This window comes from Tinamus guttatus, unplaced genomic scaffold (assembly GCF_059628265.1).
Source record: "Tinamus guttatus ecotype Peru unplaced genomic scaffold, ASM5962826v1 Tinamus_guttatus_pri_ptg000131l, whole genome shotgun sequence".
Taxonomy (NCBI): Eukaryota; Metazoa; Chordata; class Aves; order Tinamiformes; family Tinamidae; genus Tinamus; species Tinamus guttatus.
This window is the reverse complement of record NW_028288665.1, coordinates 788191-808966: the sequence shown is the minus strand read 5'-3', so window position 1 is coordinate 808966 and position 20776 is coordinate 788191. Positions and strand designations below refer to the sequence as shown.

Below are 20776 nucleotides of genomic sequence, written 5' to 3'. Positions count from 1 at the left end.
ATAGGACTTTGACCAGGGTATATGATCTTGTTCTGTATAAAGCAGGCATAGAGTATATTTACATTTGGTGTATTAATTTCAGTGGAGTCAGCCACAGGCCCCAGTGTAACCTACTGCTGATGACACACTCAGGGTCAAATTGGCTCCTGCACCACTGCTGACTGTGCTGGACTTCCGCTGGGAATGACTGCAGCCCGAAATGTCATCCTTACCAAATGCTTTGGCGACATCTCCTGGGCAGCTGCATCCTCCATCCTGCATCAGGGAGAGAGAAGACGTGAGCGGCAGTGACCTCGGCCAGGGAACACTCTGCAACCAGCAGCACAACTGCCTCTCCTCAAGAACAGCACGGCAAGAGCTGGCTGGGGTGGCTATAGCATTCGACATCCCTGTAGAGTTTTTAGGAAATCCGTGCTATTCTTTGTACTGCTTTTGTAGGCTTATTTACCGTAATTCCACAGGCAGCAGGAGCAGTGCTGTGATTCCCTAAACACCGCAACGTCGAAAGCAAAAACTCCTCTGACAATCTGAGCCACACTCTGCCATTTTAACGAAAGGCTGTGTGATGCAGATGTACCAGAAACCCCTTCCAGAAACCACCAAAGACACTTAAAGTACCTTTCTCAGCAGTTTACAATACATTCAAAGGTCAGAGTGGGAAGGGTGGGGAAATACACAATCAGATATGTTGTATTTTGATCTCATAATCTTCAAGTGAGTTGATTAATCTAATCTTTGGTAAGTGAAAATGAACCTCTTATCATATCCCTCACTGTTTGCTACGGGCTTGGTAGAAAAACATCACTTCAGTCCTTAAGCATTTTAGACCTGTGTGTTCAAGTTTGTGCAGAGCAAAGCAGGGGCAGATGGGGGTTGCAGGCTGGGCAGAAAGGAAGTTCTGCAGGTGCAAGAGGGCTGCAACAAAGGGAAGACAGGTATGAGAGTGCCATGGTTCTTCAGGCCTTGCAAAGAGCTAAGCCTTGGATTAAAGACACTGACCACTCTCCTATGTGGTCACTGCTCCTTTGAGGAGCAGGGTCCTTGGAAGAGTACTAACAGGTTTCCTGCTTTTGAAGCTGCTCCCTCCTTTTGCTCCACCTGCCCATGAACAGAAATGCATGTGGCCTGCACAGACCCCAGCCACCAGAGCAGGCTTGGTCAGGCAGCTGGCTGCGCGCGGGAGCCCCGTGGCACACACAAAGGCTTCAGACACAAGCGGAGCACGTGGATCCAAAGCGAGTGGCTGCTCAAAGGGTAGCCCCTGGAAACCGCCTCTGGGAGATGTTTAAAGGCTTTTATTCCACTTGCTGATAACCTTGAGCACATTATTATGCCTTTTGTTGAACCACACACTCTCGCTGTCACTTCCAGAAAGAAGCACGGGGCTGACAGCTGAATCTCTCTCACTAGTGAAGGGCTCTGTTTGTGCAACTCTCTCCCTCAGAGAAGCCTGTCAGAGCGTGGAGGAGGGTGTGAGCATGTGTACATGTGTCAGGAGGAGGAGGAACAGAGTGAGAAGCAGCACTGTGTCAGGAATTTGCCCAAATCTTAGAGCCTGACTGAGGAGAGCCTGGCTGCTCTCTGGTAGATAGGGCACAGTCTATTCTTGCTGGGTGGCTCAGTATCTGACTTATAATTATCCCCGTAGTGGGGGCGATGGAGGCTTTCTACCTCCAGGAGTATTATGAGCATTAAGCCTTACTGTGCAATCATTTGTCATTGGCTTAAAAAAAAAAAGAAATTACTGAGAATGTCACCAAATTACAAAATGCTGAACAGCTTAAGCGACTTTCCAAAAACCTCATGAGTTACCATTTAAGATAAAAGGAACCAACGATGATGATTCACAGTATTTGTAGATGGCTCCACTTACTTTGCTCAAGTGGCTAAATTTAATAACACCAATACACAGAAAGAAAAAGGGGACATAACCACGCAGTTATGGTGGAAGATGATAAACAATGATAAATGCATTAAAACACTTCATGACATGTGAGAAATTAAGCAGTGTGTTTAAAACAAAATAAAGACTCCACATGCAATCTGGGAACCTCCTTGTTGCAGGCCAGCTGCTCCCAACCGGGACCCAGTCTGGACTCAGATGAGCCACTGGGCTATAACCACAGCTGCAGGCTCGGGCTCTGCCTCTGAAACGCGGAAACAGTTACCTGCTCAAATCCCCTGTGAACACAGGAGAATTGGGATTCCTCTAGAGTAGCCCTATGGAAAGGGGTTTCCATGGGGCCTTTCTATGTGCCCTGTCTGCAAAGGGCACAACCCTGGCAACTGGATGCTAAGGTAAAGGAGAGAGGAAAAGAGCTTTCCAATCAACAGGATAATTTTATCACAGATAAAACAATGTGATTTTCTCCAGCACTGTCCTCAGAACAGATGAACCGTTTTACAACAACCAAATTTAGCCTGAGGAAAAGAAATGCAGGATGGAAAATCAGTCTGAACTGTGAATGTTTGTCAAGATTATATGCAGAAGGGAAACAGAGCTCTCTCTGAGGCATTAGGCAAGTGTGAGAGGACACGAGGGGCAAGATGACTTCCATTCCCCGCACTGCTGGCTTACTAGGGTACGTGACTGCCTCTCTGTGCAGGAGAGGAGCTGTCTGACCTACAAGAAACAGAAACTTTATCTCAGCTAAAGTGTTTCTAGAGGAGCTCTCCTGCTAAATGGCCTCTTCACAGTAACTCTCTGTTGCTCTTTCTCAAGGCCAACAGAGTGGGTGGAATGAAAGATGAGACCATTGGCTGCAGTACAGTATAGCAGAGGACAGAAATGGTGCTGCACCTAAGACAGAGTATCCTCTCTTCTTTCAGTGAGTTATGAAATATTCATTTCTGAAGTAAGCTTTGAGTCTTGAAGATAGTGTGTAGCGTGAGAAAAGTAATAGGGGCAATTTCACCTCTGCCTTCACTGTGCAAATGACTCTGGAGTGACACTAGGCACTCACTTGGCCTATCATGTCTGCTTAAAAATTGTCACCTTCTTAGTCAACATATCAGCTGTAAAAATCATACGCAATCACTTCAGTAATGCAAACATGCCTAAACTCCCAGGGAGCTGCCACCCAGCATTGCTACTGGAGAAGAGCCAGTTGCTGTGCTCCTTGTTCAGCACAGCCTCCCTCTCATGTGAGAAGCAGGGCTTGTTTCCCTTCACATGCAGGTTGGGACAGCAAAACAGGAGAGAGGAGTAACCTGATGCAGGCACCAGGTGAGACAGCAGATGCAAGAAAGTGCTCACCTGTACCACCTCTCCAGTTAAAATCAACAGATTTTGCTGTTAAATTATGAAGATGGCTCATAGGCTTTGAATCCTTTCACTTCCTGCCACTTCAATATCAATGTAAAACCTGCTGGGCATGTTTTCTTCCACCTAATCAATGTAGATGACTGGCAATACTCTGCTTGCAGCCAGACATTTGGAGGGATGCCGTGTTTACTTACTGCCCTCTTATTATTAGGGATGTGTGTCTAGGATCAAGGCCCATGCTAAAAGGTTTGAGACTTCTTTCCAATAAAAAGGTTAGACTTGCAGGTAAGCTGTCTTTTAACTTTTGGTGGGTAAGGGACAAAGGAACCATGGTAAGGAAAGTAATTTTCTGTGAGCAGAAGTTGCAAACACTCAGCGATATACTGCACAAATAAATGCATAGGAATGATTGAGATGCACCTCAAAAACAAATTACTCCCAAAAAAGCCTACCTGATAAATTCAACTTTCTTAATGCTAACAGTTCAAGACCTGGAAAGCACATAATGAAACTGCTCAGAGTGAGAAGCCAAAACAAAAGCTGCATTTTGTAGTTATTTAGGAGAGCATTTAAGAGATCAATGAAAGGAATGGAGAGCCCCTCTGCCTTCCCAATTACTGACCACCTTACAACCAGCCTGCAACCTGACTGCACAAACCTCCATGGTGGCACATAGGCCAGCTGGACAGGCATAAACACACAGGACCTCTGGGTGCTGTAGGCTCTGGTCTAGCTTGGTCGGAGATGATGCTTACAGCTTTACTTCCTGCATGAGAGAGAAGCTGGGTCTTCTTAGCGGACTGTCAGGGCACATTAGCAGAAATAAACAAATACCCTTTTTTTTTTTTTTTTCCCCTCCCATAGGCTCATTAGTTTTCTAGAGTTGAGTGAGAACAGCAGTGGTTTGCGTGCTAGAAGACACCTCTCTATGACACATACTTCTGCAAAGGGAGCTCCATTAAAACACCATTTGAACCCACCCAGCTACAGTACATAGATGGACACACATCATTTTACCTTGCACTCCTCTCTACGGCCTGTCCTGTCTTCAGCTCCACTCTCTGGGGACATTTAACTTCCACATTTAACTTCTACTCATTTTTTCAGAAATTAGGAAGTAGTGTCTGCTTTGGCATGAAAACAGTCATGTGTTCAGTTCATACAGCAATCTACTCTGTTCCATTCGAGGGATAAGGAGGAGCTTTCCAAAGGCACAAATAGGAACGAGGTTCCCAACTCTTTAAATATTCATATCCTTCTATTTATATAGGGAAAGTGGCTTATTCTTTGAGTTTATATCTCCACTGACTACCTAAGATCTGGTATAGGGGTCGCGTAGAGATGAAAGGATAACCTTCAACATGTAGAAGGTACTGGGATGTTTTTCCTCCTGCTTCGCAACAGTCTGCACAATGTGAATCTGAGAGCAGGTCATAATTACTCACAGAGATGATATGTCCTTTCAAGCCATGCGCCGAGTCCGCACACTCAATAACAGCACTGAGCTGTGGATAGCCCACCCCTGTCTTAATACGAGTGGTGCACACAGAACCTAGACAAAAGAAGAAGGAAAAAAAAACAGTTAGGCTAGCAGAAAAACAAACAAACCAAACCAACACAACCGTGCTTTCTTTTTCTTGTGGAAAAACTGTGTTTCCATCTGCACTACTTCCCCCTCCCTCCAAGAAGTCTCTGTTACAAACGTCAACTTCTCACGGATAAAAGGAACACACGGAAACCTTGGTTTTGAAATGCTGTCATACCAATTCATGGGAGTTGTAATTCAGGTGACTAATACCCCCCTTCTTCTCCAGGGCCAGAACTCCCAGTTTAGGCCTCATCCGTAATGCTTCCTGGTGAGGGAGTTACTGCATCACGGGAGAGGAAGTCCAACCGAGATGCCTGAAGAGAAGGGGGACAAAGGGACCAGAGTCACAACTTCAATGAGGTTCAGCAGCACATTTAATAACCAGAAATATTTCTTTACTTGAAGAAATATTCAGATATCTCTTGTCTCCAGAGGATTTTAAAATAATTGTCTGGAAAAACATGTGCGCCTCTTTCTTTTTTGGGGCGATTATCCACACTGAAGAGAAACCATTTCTTTCCCTAATACTTTGGTTGGCCACAGTAATTGAGAATATAAGTAAACCAATAGATAGCATTTAAAAAGACAAATAATCAATAGAAAACTATATAGTGTCACATCACAAGGAAGTATAATATAGTTTTAACATAATTAATAAAAAATGTTCATATTTACATAAAAAGTGTGCATGCGTGTAGACATATATACATATATATGTACGTATATCAAACATTGCAATGACAGTTTAATCTGGTTTTAAATCTCTTGAAATGCCTTTTTTCCCCTCAAATTAAGAGTCAAAATGAAAAGTGTTTTATGACAATCCAGTGTTGTTACTTAGAATACCAAGCATAAACATTTTGCACGATGACAAAATACTCAAAATAGATTCGAGATTAAGCGTAGAGAAGTCTTGGCCCATTTATCCAGCTGATATTCCAGTATACTTGAATACTGTACTATTTGTAAAGTAAAAGCTTCCAGTTAAGTAAAAATTTCCAATTATCTTCCAAAGAACCGACAATGTGTAAACACTGAGAAAATACTTCAGCAAAGGAGGAAGAAAATTAACACTAGTAAGAAAGGTACTTAAATGCCTAATGCTTTAATGCTTTATAACAAATCTGTGACATTTTCCACAGAACGGATCATTATCTGAAAGACAGCCTCAATTTGATCTTCTGTGAGGAACATTTAGTATCTTTGCTTTTTTTGCTCTTTGACCTGCACAGATCTGTTCTGGCAGGCTTCCAGGGAAGACTACACAGCATTTACTGCTAATTGCTTCCACTTTGAGACTACAAAGTATAATATTTCTTCTTTTATATCTAAACTTTCCTGTGACAGCCATGCCACGACATCTCTGCTGTTTGCTCTTCAAGTATTCTGCAGTATTTACGGTTGTTTACTGTCTTCCTGGACATAACTGCAAGCTTCCTTACATCATTTGCCATGCTCAATTTCCTCATTCATGGACCATAACCACTTTGAAATGTGCAGTAAACAATCCATGCTGCACTGGCTGCTCATGGCTATATTGTTAGTGGCACTTGTGCCAACTATTTTAAATCTAGCCCACACATGTTGACCTCAGCTGCTTCCTATGAAGAATGGCCAGTGGAAGGAGCATATGAAGCAGCAGATAGGAATGGGACAGAAGAAAAAGAAAGACATTAGAACAGTACAGGGTATATAACAGTGTAAAAGTATTGCAGAAGGGAAGGTAAGAAAAAAAGTCTGCATGAAGTATAGGGTCCTGCCATTTATTCATGGGAATGTTACAGTAATAGGCAACACATAAGAGCAATAGTATTAGAGCAATAGTAATGGGGAGAGGCAACATCATCCATACATCACACTTTCTTCATGGCCTTTCATCTTTAAAGCCACTGGCAAGGCTGTCATCTTAACAGGACACAACTCAAAGCTAGTTAGAAACCTAGCTTTCCTTATCCACCAAGGCAGAAGGGGATACCCTGAACAGAGCATCTGTTAAGCTTTAGCTGGGGTGAGTCAGTCTTTAAACAGGCTGGAAAGACAATGTTGCTAAAACACATTATATTATGTTAATGCCAGCAACATAGTACTTCCAATGATATCCTCACTTCTAAGTACTGCTTTGCACAACCAGCCCCCTACTAATGTATTTTTCAAACGTGCTATGGGCAAGGGCACTGTCACCTCATCAAGCTGAGTGGTTCTAGGCATCCCTATGCACAAGCAAACAGCTACAGCTTTATCCATCTGTTCCATCCAGACAACTCCTCCAACAAATTCACCACAGATCACCCAGGTTTGACTTACCTGGTCCAATGCCCACTTTAATAATATCTGCTCCAGAAAGAATAAGTTCTTCTACCATCTCTCCTGTCACCACATTGCCTGCCTAGACAGAAGAAACAATATCACATATATGAGAGATTTTAGGACCAGTGCAGTAAGAAGTTATGCTATTGTTAACTTTCTATCCAGGTCTTTTACAAGTTGAACCAGGAAGAATACAGTTCACCATACTGTGCCTTGCACATGGCACAGAGATTAAACAGGTATATTTTGAAACCAAATGATTTCATGATTGGTCCAGTAACCCCTGATTTGAAGAGATGTTTGAAATCCAAATCTGGTTTGGATTTCAACTCTGTGGCCTGTCTCAAGCCTGTGGCATGTTCCTAAAAAAAAAAAAAAAAAAAAAAAAAAAAAAAGGCAAAATAAACCTGCATAAAACATGAGCCCAGCTGCCCTACATAACCCCTTCTGAGCTTTGTTCTGGTACTGAGTTGGACTATTCATTTGTGGAGATTTCTGAATTTAGAATCCAGAGATATTCTGAAAACCTCTTACATAACGATATTTCAGGACATAGCAGGTGTTTGTAGCAGTACTGACAAAGCAAGAACAGGAGGCAAATTTTAAAATCCTTACTCCATAGCTACTTATCTTTTACTGAAACGAAACTCCTGCTGAAGTCAACAGGAACTACCCAGAGAAGGCTGGGCAAGGCTCATTCTCTGCTTACTGATTTTTGGCTTCTAATACACTATTTATTTATTTTTAATGAATTTTATTTCCCCCCCTTTCATGAGCCTGAAACAGTTGGCAAGCAATGACCTGAGGCACTTAACAGAACAATGATACTTTTGGGCAGCAGTTTGCGGTACACGACCCAGGACCACTTAACTTTTCTCAAAACTACGTAATATCGATTTAGAAAATAACAGCAATAAAAGATAATTGTTGGGAAATAAAGAATATATAATAGGTGCAGCGTTTCCTTTCTGCTCCGTGGCAATTTGCTATACTAAGCATTATGCACTTCAAGACAGGCTGATGGACAGCATGCTTTTTACAGCATTAAGGAAGCAGTTTACATCTGGCAGACTGATGACTACATGTGCAGTGTGATACTCAGTATGTAACGACTGAGTGAAATTCTGCAGTATATGCAATAGGGCAGACAAATGGGCATTGAAGACGGCGGCTCCATGAGATTTGGGTTCAATATCTATTTAAGTTAAACAGCAGTGTGTTCTCTTCAGCAGAGCAGAGCAGGCTGTCAAACTGTCTCTTCAGAAATGCTAACCAGAAGTTTAATGCTAAAGTACTACTAGAGAATGTCAGAAGTGCATATGTTGATTCAATGTGCTCATCCTAGCAAGCAGAAGCACTTACATCTCCAGCATACATTTTTTTTTCCTGGAATACATGTACACACATCAGTGGTTTCCATCTTTCTGAATTTGCAAATCTTTTAACATTTTTTCAGGAAAGATGTGGAGCTCTACAGAGCAGATTTCAATCTGCAAAATACAGGCTTCTTTGAGGCCTGCAGAATGTATCTAGATGACAGGACAAAAAACACTGCCAGAGAAAGATGGAACTACAGTATCTGGGAACCTAGCATCAGAGCACAAGAGCGGGGAATGCAGGGTTCTCCAGCCATAGAAGCCAGATTACTTTTAAAAAATCTGAAAGGTGAATACAGAAAGATGAAGACTATAAAGATGAGCAGCCCTTAAAATTAACTAAGGATATACAGAAAGTAAAGTAATGGGAAATCATACAAAGGAGCCACTATAGACAATATGCTTTGTGGTGTATTTGGGAAAGCAGTTGGGGAACATAATAATTGCTGGATGTACTGTATTACTGAAAACCATGTCTTACCTTAAAGTATCAATGCATTGCTAAATTGCTGGAGAACTGGCTTTCGGGAAAGAGATATCCTCTAGTACTTCCTCCACTGCTAATCCAACTTTGCTACCTCTGACAGTAAAATAACAGCATAGGTAATGACTAAGCAGCCCCTGCAGCTCGGGTAAAGCAGCAGGCTTGCAGTGCAGTCAGTTTTCAGGAGCTGCAGCAAATGAGCCAGGCGGTGGGCCTGGCCCTCCCCACTCGGGATGACACCACTCGCTGCTCCATCGCCTGGGGTGATGTTTCAGCCAGCGGCTCCCTGGCTCCTTCCAGAGCTACCCAGGCTGAGCCAACTGCGGATCAATCCTGAGCAAAGCCCTGGCCTCAAAGAAGTCAAAGGGAGTCTCACTACCGGCTTTAATGGGATCAGGATTTCACCTAACAGGATTATAAAGGCTACAGATCCTCTGACAGAGATACAAAATTAGCGAACACAGTAGGGCAGAGCCTCTGAGTTTGTCAGGCATTTGATACTGTGCCTCATAAAAGCATGCTACCAATATTGACTCACATTGCCTCAGACGGGAACACTGCTGCATGATTGAAAGCTGCTGGCAAATGGCAACGGATTAGGCTGAGAAGTGTCTGTGACAACAGTTCTCCAACTTTCTTCCTGAATCCCAGGGGTAAAGCAGCCTGTGCCTCCACTCTATAAGGAACACTGCCGAAGGACACTTCTCACCCACCAAATCAAAGGGTGCATTACTGCAAGATGGAGAGAGCGAGCGAGCACCCTGCTCTGGGCAGAGCTGTATCAGGTAGGTGCTGCAGTCAATATCGTAACTTGACTCATGAGTGACATCACGGTCTCCTACCCTGTGACCCCAACTGTGACCCCCCATCTGCGACCCAAGCGGACACACCATGAGCAGACCGACTCTGCCACTGGTTCCAGAGGTGGATTAAGAGATGTCTGCACGGCTTCATCAGATAGCTTCCACCGAGCCCTGTGTAAATGTTATTACTGATTCCAAGAGGAGGAATGGTTTCTGGCAGTTGTCTCTTTCTGTTCCTGCTTTGTGGTCTGCTTGCCTCCTTTTCTGGCCCACATTTACTGGGCCCCACACCATCTGCACAAGTACTTCTGCCCCGGCCTCTTCCTCCCTGCCACAATTAAGGCTTCCCTCCCCAGAGCTTCCTCTGTATAATGAACAGTAAGAGAATGCTTGAAAAAGAAAATTCAGGATAAAGATTTGGCAAAGCTTCCTGGCACAGATACGTTAGCTTGTTAAGCAGACTTCCAGTGAAATGGAAGAGTCCTAACCTTTATAATTACACTAATAATATTAACTAATTTTACTGTAACATGAACTGCCTGACCCTGTTCCATGAATGTGCCAGCTGTTGACTTCAGTGTGAGCAGGCACAATCCAACCACGATGCCGTGGTGCAGCAGAACACTCCACTGCTCCGTTATTCCGACTTGGAAAAGCGCTGACGCATTGGTGAAGACTCGGTTTCTGTTTCTTCTTTTGTCCTCAATTTAATTAGCAATATAGGGCAGTATCTGTGCCTCTGTTTCCTCTGATTTCAAGGGAGGATTTGATATTTACAAACTGAAGTGAGAGGCAGCAGTGAAAAAGGTCTGATATCAGAGCTAGCCAGAAGAAAATAAGATAACGTGATTACAAAACCAAGTATTTAAACAGCAAAATCATGCTCTTGAGAGGCCATTACACAGGACACATCCTCCACTGGCACAGCAGCACCGGCCACGGAAAGCACTACGTTAACCACGGCTGCCTTACACATCACCTTTCAGCCTCGGAGCTGAACCCACTACACAGCCCTGGGAACACACATTCCCACAGCCAGGCTCCGGTTACTGCTTCATGCTGCACTGCAGCTGACTGTGGAATGGATGGTCGTGCTGAGGGGAGCAAGCAGGGCAGCCAGCATGCTCCTGGAGACAGCTTCCAGCTCCCAGAACACTCCTTGATCTTTATACCTTGTATTCAACTGCTGGCCCTTTTGTTTGAAAGGCACAACTGGAGAGAGCATGGCACAGGCTAGCACAGAGGCATGAAAGCAGCCAGAGAATAGGCAGCAGCAGGACGTGTCTTACAATCATAAAAGGAGCCTAGAGGAGCTGCATTTTTGTCAGGAATGGCTTGGAAAGGCCATTTCTGTGCAGAATGTGAAGTAAACTCATTTGAGGATATAGGACAGGTGTGTCTGCCTAGCTGAATTACAGGCTTGCAGGGACTGCATGGATACTGTAGACTTAGGAACTTAAGAGGATTTTGAACACCCAGAATCTTGTAGCACATCTTTGGGAATGAAAATACATCCCTGCAAGGGAAATGAAAGACACAGCCATGCTCGAGAAGAGCGCTACAACCAGCAAAGGCAGCTGAACAGGTCAGGGCTGCATATGTACTCAAGTAGATGGTGCTGTCAGGACAGGGAAACTAGAAGTAAAAAACACTTTAGTCATAGAAACAGAGAAACTGCAACAGCCAGGAAAGTAGTTTAACAGATGTGGGAGCTAAGTGGGACTGGCTTAAGGATCTTGGGCTAATCCCTGACTTTGACTTGCATTTCCTGAGCCTTCTAGCCAACTCTTCCAGCCTAACTGCAAAGCTAGGTTCCCTCTTCAGTCAGCAAAGGCAGTAGTCTATGGGGAGGTGGTGAGTGGGTGGAAAATAACCCGATTTTCTCTCCAGGCACAAAAGTTTAATGTTGCTGTTGTTTACTCTGTGGTTTAACCCCATGCCTCCCTCAGCCTTGCAAGCCAGGCACACTGGAGTAACCAAGTCCCCGGGGATATCATTTCAGGCGCTAAGCAAGCAGATAGCTCCTGCCCTCACTGCAGGGAGCATGAAGCAGCTCAAACAGCCCCCACCTATCACTTTGTACTTCCAAAAGCTCTCCCCAAAGTCATGGAAAATATGTGCAGACAAAAAAAGCTCTGCTGGGAGCTGTTGCAATATGCCTATTTGTTATTCTGCTGGAACTCAGGACAGGCACTCCAGCCACTTCCATTTTGCGATACCAGCACCATTCGGCAGTCAAGAACATTCAGTTTACTACACGAAATCTAATTATTCTTTTCCTCTGTGGCTTTCGCCCACATGGAAGGGAGGAGTAGAGGGTCCTCCGAGTTACCTGAACATGCAGTTCCCTGTTGGACCAAGTCAGATCATGTATTTAAGGTAATTCATACTCTATATTCATTTCAAGTGTGTGGAGTTTTGTGCTTGGCATGAAAGAGTGGCCAAGTTTTTTCCTAAGCACATGATTTCTTGCTGCACCACTGGCCTGAAGAAAAGCCAGGAACCTCATTAAGAGGCTGCTACTTGTTCTAAGATTTCTGCTGCTCTCATGGAAAACTCAGACCCCGTTTCCCCAGGGGCCCTGGGAAGCAGGCAGGAGTAGTTAGGTTCTGCAGCAGTAAGTCCCTTGCTGATGCCAACACCTGACTGTTGGTGCAGAAGGGCTGGAGGAAGCATGGCGTTAGCTGCCTGAGAACGGATGGGATCGTCGCAGAAGGATGAAAGGTCCCCACACTAACAGCTCCCCCTCCCTGATCTGATGGCTCCCTTCACAATTGCACAACACCCCATGATGCCTTATGATAGGCAAAGGTTTAGTCTACCTTCAGGGCTTGGCCTTCGTAGGACCTAAGAGATGGAAACAGCTACTGGCCTCACTTCACTAGAAATGCTGGCACATTCCTCTGTCAAACCTCAGCTTGGAATCACCAGAATAAACCTACACACTTTATGATTAGAGGTCACATCTGGTGTGGGAAACAGGATGCAAGCAGGAGAAAAACTGGATCCACCCAGCCTGCCATGCCAATGTCAAACAGCTCTATCAGAGCACACATTGAACGTTCCCACAGAAATTATCAGCAGTGGAAGACTGACAATGCCAACATGTTATTAAACAGTCGTCATTTGGCTCAGAGTCAACATCCCACTGAACTGCAAAGGAAGATGAATAGAGCTGCCCTCTATATTCTGTGAAGGACATCTGCCACATAAACTTGTCTTGAAGACAGGAGGCTTGAGTCCGGCCATGAGATAACTTTTCTTTTTAAATGAGTGCTCAGAAATTGATGGAAATACCACAGAGCTGCTGAAGCCAACTAAACAAACCATGAGCCCTCTTCCTGGACAGAACTTCCTGCATCCCCTTCTCCTTTCAACATATTCAACAACACTTACCATAATGGTGTGATTTGGGAACAGGGCCCGGACAGACTTCACAAACTCCACAAAGTGCTCTGAATAGCCGTTTGCCACATCCAGGCAGATGTATCTGATAGGCGGAATGGCCTCCAGGATACTTGTCAGCTTGTCCAGATCAGCTTTTCCACTGCCTGAGCTTGCAGCTACATGCTAGAAAGACAGAAGGAGAACAAATGGTCTTTGTAGAAACTGGGATGAATACACACTTCATAAAACTGCTTCTGCATAGTCTTGGGAGAGCTTCAAGAGAAACTTGTGCTGGAAGCTAGTGGAAGTCATACTATGTAATATGAAATAAATACCTTTCTAGGAATTTGTTACCAGTGTTCCATTTACTGGCTCTTAAATAAAGCAAAATTTGTATTTAATGAGCTCTTCATTCACAAGTAGACTCATAGGCAAATATAATCACCTGAGATGGGTGAAGGCTCAACAGCACTCAGATTAACAAAAAAAAAAAAAAAAAAAAAAAAAAAACACACACACACAGGAGTCCTAACTTGCTATGTGTGCAGGAATGCAGAGAATGGCAAAATCTAGAAGGCAGATTGGCATTTGGACTTTTCAGTTCACCAAACCCTCCCTCGATCTGTCATCAAAAACAAGCAGACTTCTTCCTCCTTTGGCTTCATATGAGTTTTCTCCAACAGAAAATTAGTTTCTACAGCTGTTGGCCCACAAAATCTCTGCAGAGATTCAAGGTCAAAGTGCAAGTCAGTATTTAATCACTGGGAGATCCTAATACAATGATGATGAACCACTAAATGAGCTATATAAATGCAAAAGTGTTCAGACACTGGATATTCTTGGGACTACTTTCTGCTCTACAGTAGCATATAAAGAATCCTGATGAACCTAAGTGATCGGCTGGCTTTCAGAAAACCAGGTAATCCATAGTCTTTATAATGTAATACCAAAATGAAGCCTAGATAAAGATACAATACAGATCTGTGGCATTCTTTTTCATGCAAGAAAGCTCTTCAAAACCACACTGAACTTCAGCAGAGAAGAGACAATCTCACAAACTCTCCCTCCAGGAGTACAGCTCTGCCACAAGAACATGGAAGACATTTGGATATGTAAAAAGCCTGAACCTAAGCAGTTTACATTTATCGCGTGTTCTCTCTTTGTGATGGTTCACGTTAGGAGCCCACGAACATGGGCTGCATCACAGTTAGTGGCACAGCATGAGCTCTAGGAGAGAAATGGAGGACAGGCATGCTCTGGCACCTCCAGTGCTCATCCCTACCTCTGCTACACATGAAGCCCAGCACCTTGGTCATCCCAGCCCACAGGCACTGGGACTTCCTGCACAGTAAAGTCCCTGTCTAGAACCACAGCACGCAGGGCCAGCTTCTACTACTTGAGCTGTGTTTACCTTCAGGGGGCACTACTGTAGTTTCAAACAGCAACAGGAGCACAACAGTTAGACCCACTCCTATAAAATTCTCATTGTATAGAGAGTGTATACAATTCTCATTGTAGAAAGACTGGTCAGTTTACCAATGACACTTCTCTTTCAAGGGTACATAAACTTTGCTTTGTGCATCTTAATATACGCACTTTCACAATGGACTTGTACAACTATTGTTTTTAAACCAGGACAAGCCACTTCCCTTGATGCATTTGAGCAAATATCTTAATTCCCCAAAACCTCACTTGACAACAGCATTCCCAAGAGACTCCAGTGTATGCGAATTCAGAACAAAGCAATAAACCATAATAATTTACAGTATGAAAATGTACCTCAAGGCATTCTGGGTGATTGGCAGCAAACAGTTTCCATTCTTCCAGAGAATAATGTTTGTGAATTGCAGTGAACATCGCATGCTAGCAAAAATAAGAAAACTGGTATTAATGTCCAAGTTAGGCATATTTCCTTCAGCTGCAGAATAACAGGATGTCAGAAACTCACTTAAGACTCATCCTGCTTGAAAGAATTAAAACCAGTACCTAAGAGTAATGAGCAAGCAACTCCAAATGGCTTTTCAAAGGCAGCTTAGGATAGCTAGCAGATCTTTCAGGATCAGTCTTCTGATACATTTAACCACGTTATGGGACAATTTTACATGTGCTTATGCACAGCAGAAGATTAAGGTGAGGCTTGAGACCAGAGGCTAATTAATTAATGACTCCTGAGTGATGCAACCTTATCCAGTAACCAACACATTCAAAGCCCTTGTCAGTTAATAAAATTTCTCAGGTATAGAGCACAGTATGCACCTCAAAAACTGGAGAATCAAGACTTACTTTAGCCATTACTACAGCCATTTCAAATGTTCCCACAGTGTCCATGTTCGCCACTATAATAGGGATTCCTGTGTAGGTCTGCTTGGAGTTGCGGAAAGTGAAGGTGCGCGTGAGGTCAACCTGTAAAGAACACACGCATGTACTTTTAAGTCATTGATTGCAAGCTAACAAGAATTTCTGCATTGATTTCAGTGATGGGAGGTTTGGGCACTGCTTGATTTTCCTCACAGCTCCCTTTCTTCCTCCTTCCAATCCGTTACTGCCTCAGTTTCACTTATTTTATTACAACTGTTGCCTTCCAAATAAAAAAGCAAAAATATACAACAGAGTTTTCTGTGTCAGAGAGCACTCTTGCCAAGGAAAGAGAAACAAAACAGAAAAACAAATGAGGGTTTTGGAAGAGACAAATAGGAAAAGGAAATAAAGGACACAGGGAACTGTGGATAATTTTACACAGAAGTAACTTCAGGGGTTTGACTAGAGAAACCTGAGGTGGAATCCTAACTACACAGAAGTCAGAGCTGGAACTCCCTCTGACTCAAGATCATGCAGAGCTTTGTGTCAATCATTAACATGTGTGACAATAAACAATAATTAAAAAAACAAGCTCTGGCTTTTGGCTATGTGTTTGTATGACAGTGCAATTCCATCCTACTTGCTAACATTTTTACTATACAATACAATCATATCCTGGCTTAATAATCCATGAGGCAACTAGCTTCTAAATTAGTTTCTTACAATTTTGTCAGTCTTCACCTTCACAGTTATTTCTTCTTAAGCATCCTTAAATGATCACGATAACACTAGGTATTTTGTTCCTTGTATTTGCAAAGGCTAAATTTAAGATTAGTTTCCACAGATCTAAGTAGCACCACTCAGAATTAAAAAATGAAAATAATAATAATAATAATAAAATGCACAAGAGTAAAGTCTTATGTCAGTCTCTGAAGCAATACGTGAAGGCTCTTTGATAATGTTCATTATTCCTCACTTCAGCCTTAACGTAGGAACACTCAGCCTTGGACTGAACTCATATCTATCACCAGAATGGAAGCAACATTAAAAATACTCAATTTTGACCATCAATTGACAAGATAGTCTGTGGTCTCAACTTCATTATATTCTAGATAACACTATGCTTGCTTAATATTATTTTCATATTTCTGCTTTGTATGAGAGATCCAACTTAGTGCCCCAGTGATATATCATGAAGCAGCTTCATTTTGTGCAATGTTAAGTGCATCAGTTCAGTGGACAATCCAAGATCGTAGTGAACACTTGCCCTTCTTCACACTTACTACCAGAGAGGCCCCAATTCTCCGTGCACTACTGATGCCATGACATGCTTGTGGCAATTTCAGCTACAGCTAACAAATTTTAAAGATATACTAGAAAGAATGAGGAAGGCATTCAACATATTTTAGTCACTTTTAATGCAATTTATTAACTGGAACCGAGGTAAAGTGAGTATCACATGACTGTTTCTATGCAGACAGTAGTACCAGAACCACTGCTTTACACTAACGCAGAGGTCCCTTTCAAATGAATTTCAAAGAGAACAAGAAAGGATTAGCTTGTTTAAGACAAGACAGTGACACGATGAGAAGCTACACAGGAAACACAAGGCCTTTGCTCTTTCACTACTTCTCCTGTATGACTGACTCCTCATAGCCAGCCAGCCACAGTCTCACACAATTATCCTTACAGCGGCCAACCCTGCAGGCATTTGGTGTGGAAGAGCTGCAGGGCTCCCGCAAACAAGGCTTTTGGTGGCTAAGAGCAGGCAACATGCCATGCTGGGCTAGAGACGCTCATCCATGGCCCTCATTCTCTTAACAGCCAGAACTAGATGGTTGGGAAAAGAAATCTAAGGTGCATGTTTTGAGGACTTTTTTTTTCCCTGCCCCACAGAGAACCTGATGCCTAAGGATCTAAGGCAGAAGCTTCTTCAATGCCTTAGAGCAATAAATTCCAAAGCTCAATTACAAGCTGCATAAAAAATAACCTTTGCCTGATAATTAAAATCAGGGCTTCCTGCTGCTTCTTGTGAGACAATGAGCAGCCGTTTCCCAGTTTCACCTTTTCCACTCTCCCCCTCACTTTAGGCTTCTGGCATATCCTTCACAGTTGCTTCTTTTCCATATTCAACAATCTTAATTTGTTTAGTTTTGCCCTCACAGGAGGGCTAGGCAACACGTCTGATTTGTTCTCTGAACCTCTTCTGACCTGTTATGCTCTTCTTGCGATGGGATAGCCAGAAATGTGCCCTAAGAATGAACGCATAGCACAGCGCTGTGGTGCTATCCACTTTCCCTTGATATCCTCAGTAACACTCGGATGATCCCTTTGACTTTTTGAACGCTGCCGAACTGGTGCTGTCAGAGATCCACAACTTTCAAAAGCTCTTCCCAAGTGGTAAAGGCTAATTCGTAGTTTATTGCCCCACACATGCATAAACTCTACGATTGTTCAGCTTTATTCAAAAATGGTAAAAAGTATTTTTAGGAGGGGGAGGAAAAAAAAAAAAAACTGTAGATGCATTTTTTAACTCCTTCCCAAGAAAAGTACTGGAACATTGCCTGTTCTGCAGCACACTGATTATCTAACCTAAAGCTCCCTGGCTTATTTACATTTAGTCGTTTAAGTTAATGGCTAGACTTCCAACAGGACACTTGGCAGCTGAATTTAAAATATGGGTGACCTACAGAGGTAAGCCCAGCAAAGGCAAGAATGGCAGTTTATTTAAGTACCAAGGCTCCACACAAGGGCAATGTTGTACTCTCCCCAGTCTCCCACTCCATTTAACCATTTTGGACACTTGAATTCAAAAGTCCAATTTTCTGCTATCTTTTCAAAGACAGAAAGCCATCATAGCAAGCAAAGACCACACCAAGAATCAAACCCAAATACCAACACAGCAGCCCTAGAGGAGTTCTACAGCCCAAACCGCTTCTCCAAGAAGCTAACTGAACTCCAACTACTCCACAGAAATCTATCTTCATGCAAAATGAGACTTTCACACCAAGGAAGCAGACACTGGCTGATATAAACTTCAAAGCAGCAGCTTGCTGGGTAGCAGGCATTATAGTAAGTTGCCTCTGTTCCTCCGCCAGCAACATTTATTTATATTCTTGTTTTGAAGCAGACTGGCTGTCCATTTCTGATCTGGTTCTCACAGAGGCTGTTTATTCCTGTTGCTATAGTCTCAGTGATGGTATCCAATTTCTTAACCTTCATCAGCTTTCACTGACCCCCCTTCATGACATGCACTTTTCCTCCTGTGAAAAGCTTTTAACAGTTCATCATGGGCACCCGTGACAACCCTGCCATATCGGCTCGTGTTCCTCCTCTCATGTTCCCTTCCCAGCAGCCCTTCTTTCCACACTCTGCACACAGCTAAATATACAAAACGCTGCACTTAAAAAAAGGAGCCGGGTGTCACTTGGTGGAGCACAGCTCCACCTGTTTGTCAGACCAGCGCATGGAGTTTTGAAGGGGGACCTACATGGGCCCTATGTAAAGGCACTGTGGAAAGTGCCTACAGGCTTTATGGGACAGTAACTGCCCACCATGACCAGTTACTCAGCCTGGACATCTGGTCTTTGTGAATAAAAAGGGACTAACCTGAGATTATCACTCCACAGAGATGTGTGACAGCATAAGGGTTTTGCTTTAATTGACAACTGGCTTCAAAACCCCCTGGTCTCACATCCCTTGAAAGCAGCAACCCCTCCATTCCCTTTCCAGTCCTGCTCTCCTACCACCTCTCCTTCATGCCAGGCTCCCTCTCTTATGACTCCACTTCCCCCAGAAAAAATCTTAATCCTCTTCCGAAGCCCCAGCACAACGTAATTCCTTCATTAACCAAGGCAAATCCTTCCCCAACCTTGAGGTCAGGTGAGGCAACGGCAAAAGGTGCCGCCAATCTGAGGCCGCCATCTTCCTTCACAGCCACAACCCGCACAGGATCTTGGGGGGCCTTTCCAGCTCCCAGTCTGGGAATAACTAGGGGAATATCCCGACTAGCAGCTAGAGGGAAGGCGAGACCTGTGAGGGCCCATAATGGGGACACGGCAGGTGCAGCTGAGGGAGCAATGTGCTACCCTGCGTCCCTGGGGGCAAACTGAGCACCTGCAATGCTTAAAATAAATAAACACATAAATAAATAAGACCACAGCCAATAAATAAAAAACCCCCCAACCACCGCCTTTCTTTCCCTCCTTGTCTGCGGGGCGGGCAAGGGCCCAGCTCGCCCCAAGGTGAAGGAGCTGCCGACTCCTCAACACCCTCTCCCGTCCCCACACACACGCTGCACCCGATGGGCGTTTTAACCGGGTCGCGGTGGGGCGGAGGGGGGAATGCACCGCTGGGTTAAACTGGGAAGCAGAAAGGGAGGGAGGGAAGGGGAGAAAGGAGGAGGTTAAGGAAGTTACGCGCCCAAGAAGGAAGGAGGAAAAAAAATAAAAGCACGCTCGTGCCGCAAGCCCCCACCTCGGATCTGCTTTTGAGACTGCTTCGCTTGGGTCTGAGCAGGACATCTTTAAAGTCCAGCTTGAGGTCTGCGTCTACCCGCGGCATCGCGCCGGAGGGCAGGGGGGCGCCGAGCGGTGCTGGCGGCTGCGCTGCCTCCGCCGCCTGCAGAGCCGCGGCGGCCAAAGCCGCGCGCCCGCGCGCGCAGCCTATTTATAGGGCGCGGGCAGCGCGGCGCCCATCGCTTTATTAGGAGCGGCCCGGCCGCGGGGAGGAGGCAGCGCAGGGCGCGGAGGCACCGCCGTCCTGCGCGGGGCGAGCGGCGGCCCTGGGCGCCGCGGCCTTGAGGGCACAGCAAGGGCAGAGGAAATGGCGCCGCCATGTGACCGAGGCGCCGCGCCCGCCGCCTGCCCCGCGGCGCCGACATCTTGCCGCGCGGCGGCGGCGGCCGTTGCGACAAGAGCACCCCAAAACGTTTAGCGGAACGGAACCCCCGCGTTTAGCGCTGCCGTTTCCAGTTTGCATTGTGTGTTTTTGTGCAAGTGAGGCTTTTCCCTAGTTGTCCTTTTTTTTTTTTTTTCCTCTATAATATTGAGAAACCAATTTGTGGCTTATTATGGTGCATTTTTCAAATAGCTAAATGTGAAATTGGAAAAAAAATTATATGCGCTGGGTCTGTTATACTTCCATTGACAAGGATCAATATAAAGCAATACGAGAGGTGCAGGATGGTATGTGACATGGCTAGCAGAATGTCCTTGAACCTTAAAGTCCAGTTACAAGATCAATGGGAAGTTAGGTTTGGACTTGTTT

General features: G+C 44.4%; 1 protein-coding gene across 1 annotated transcript in view; it reads right to left on the bottom strand.

The window, feature by feature from the left end:
* GMPR (guanosine monophosphate reductase) overlaps positions 1–20088 on the bottom strand; it is a 32065-nt gene extending 11977 nt beyond the window's left edge. The window contains exons 1-7 of the mRNA XM_010216964.2: positions 19985–20088; positions 15494–15613; positions 14990–15073; positions 13220–13393; positions 7158–7239; positions 4711–4817; positions 213–255 (exon numbers count right to left, since the gene is read on the bottom strand). Coding sequence (XP_010215266.2) covers positions 213–255; positions 4711–4817; positions 7158–7239; positions 13220–13393; positions 14990–15073; positions 15494–15613; positions 19985–20071 — 697 coding nt within the window. The 5' untranslated portion in view covers positions 20072–20088. The remainder of the gene's footprint in view (positions 1–212; positions 256–4710; positions 4818–7157; positions 7240–13219; positions 13394–14989; positions 15074–15493; positions 15614–19984) is intronic.
* Positions 20089–20776: the final 688 nt, after the last annotated feature.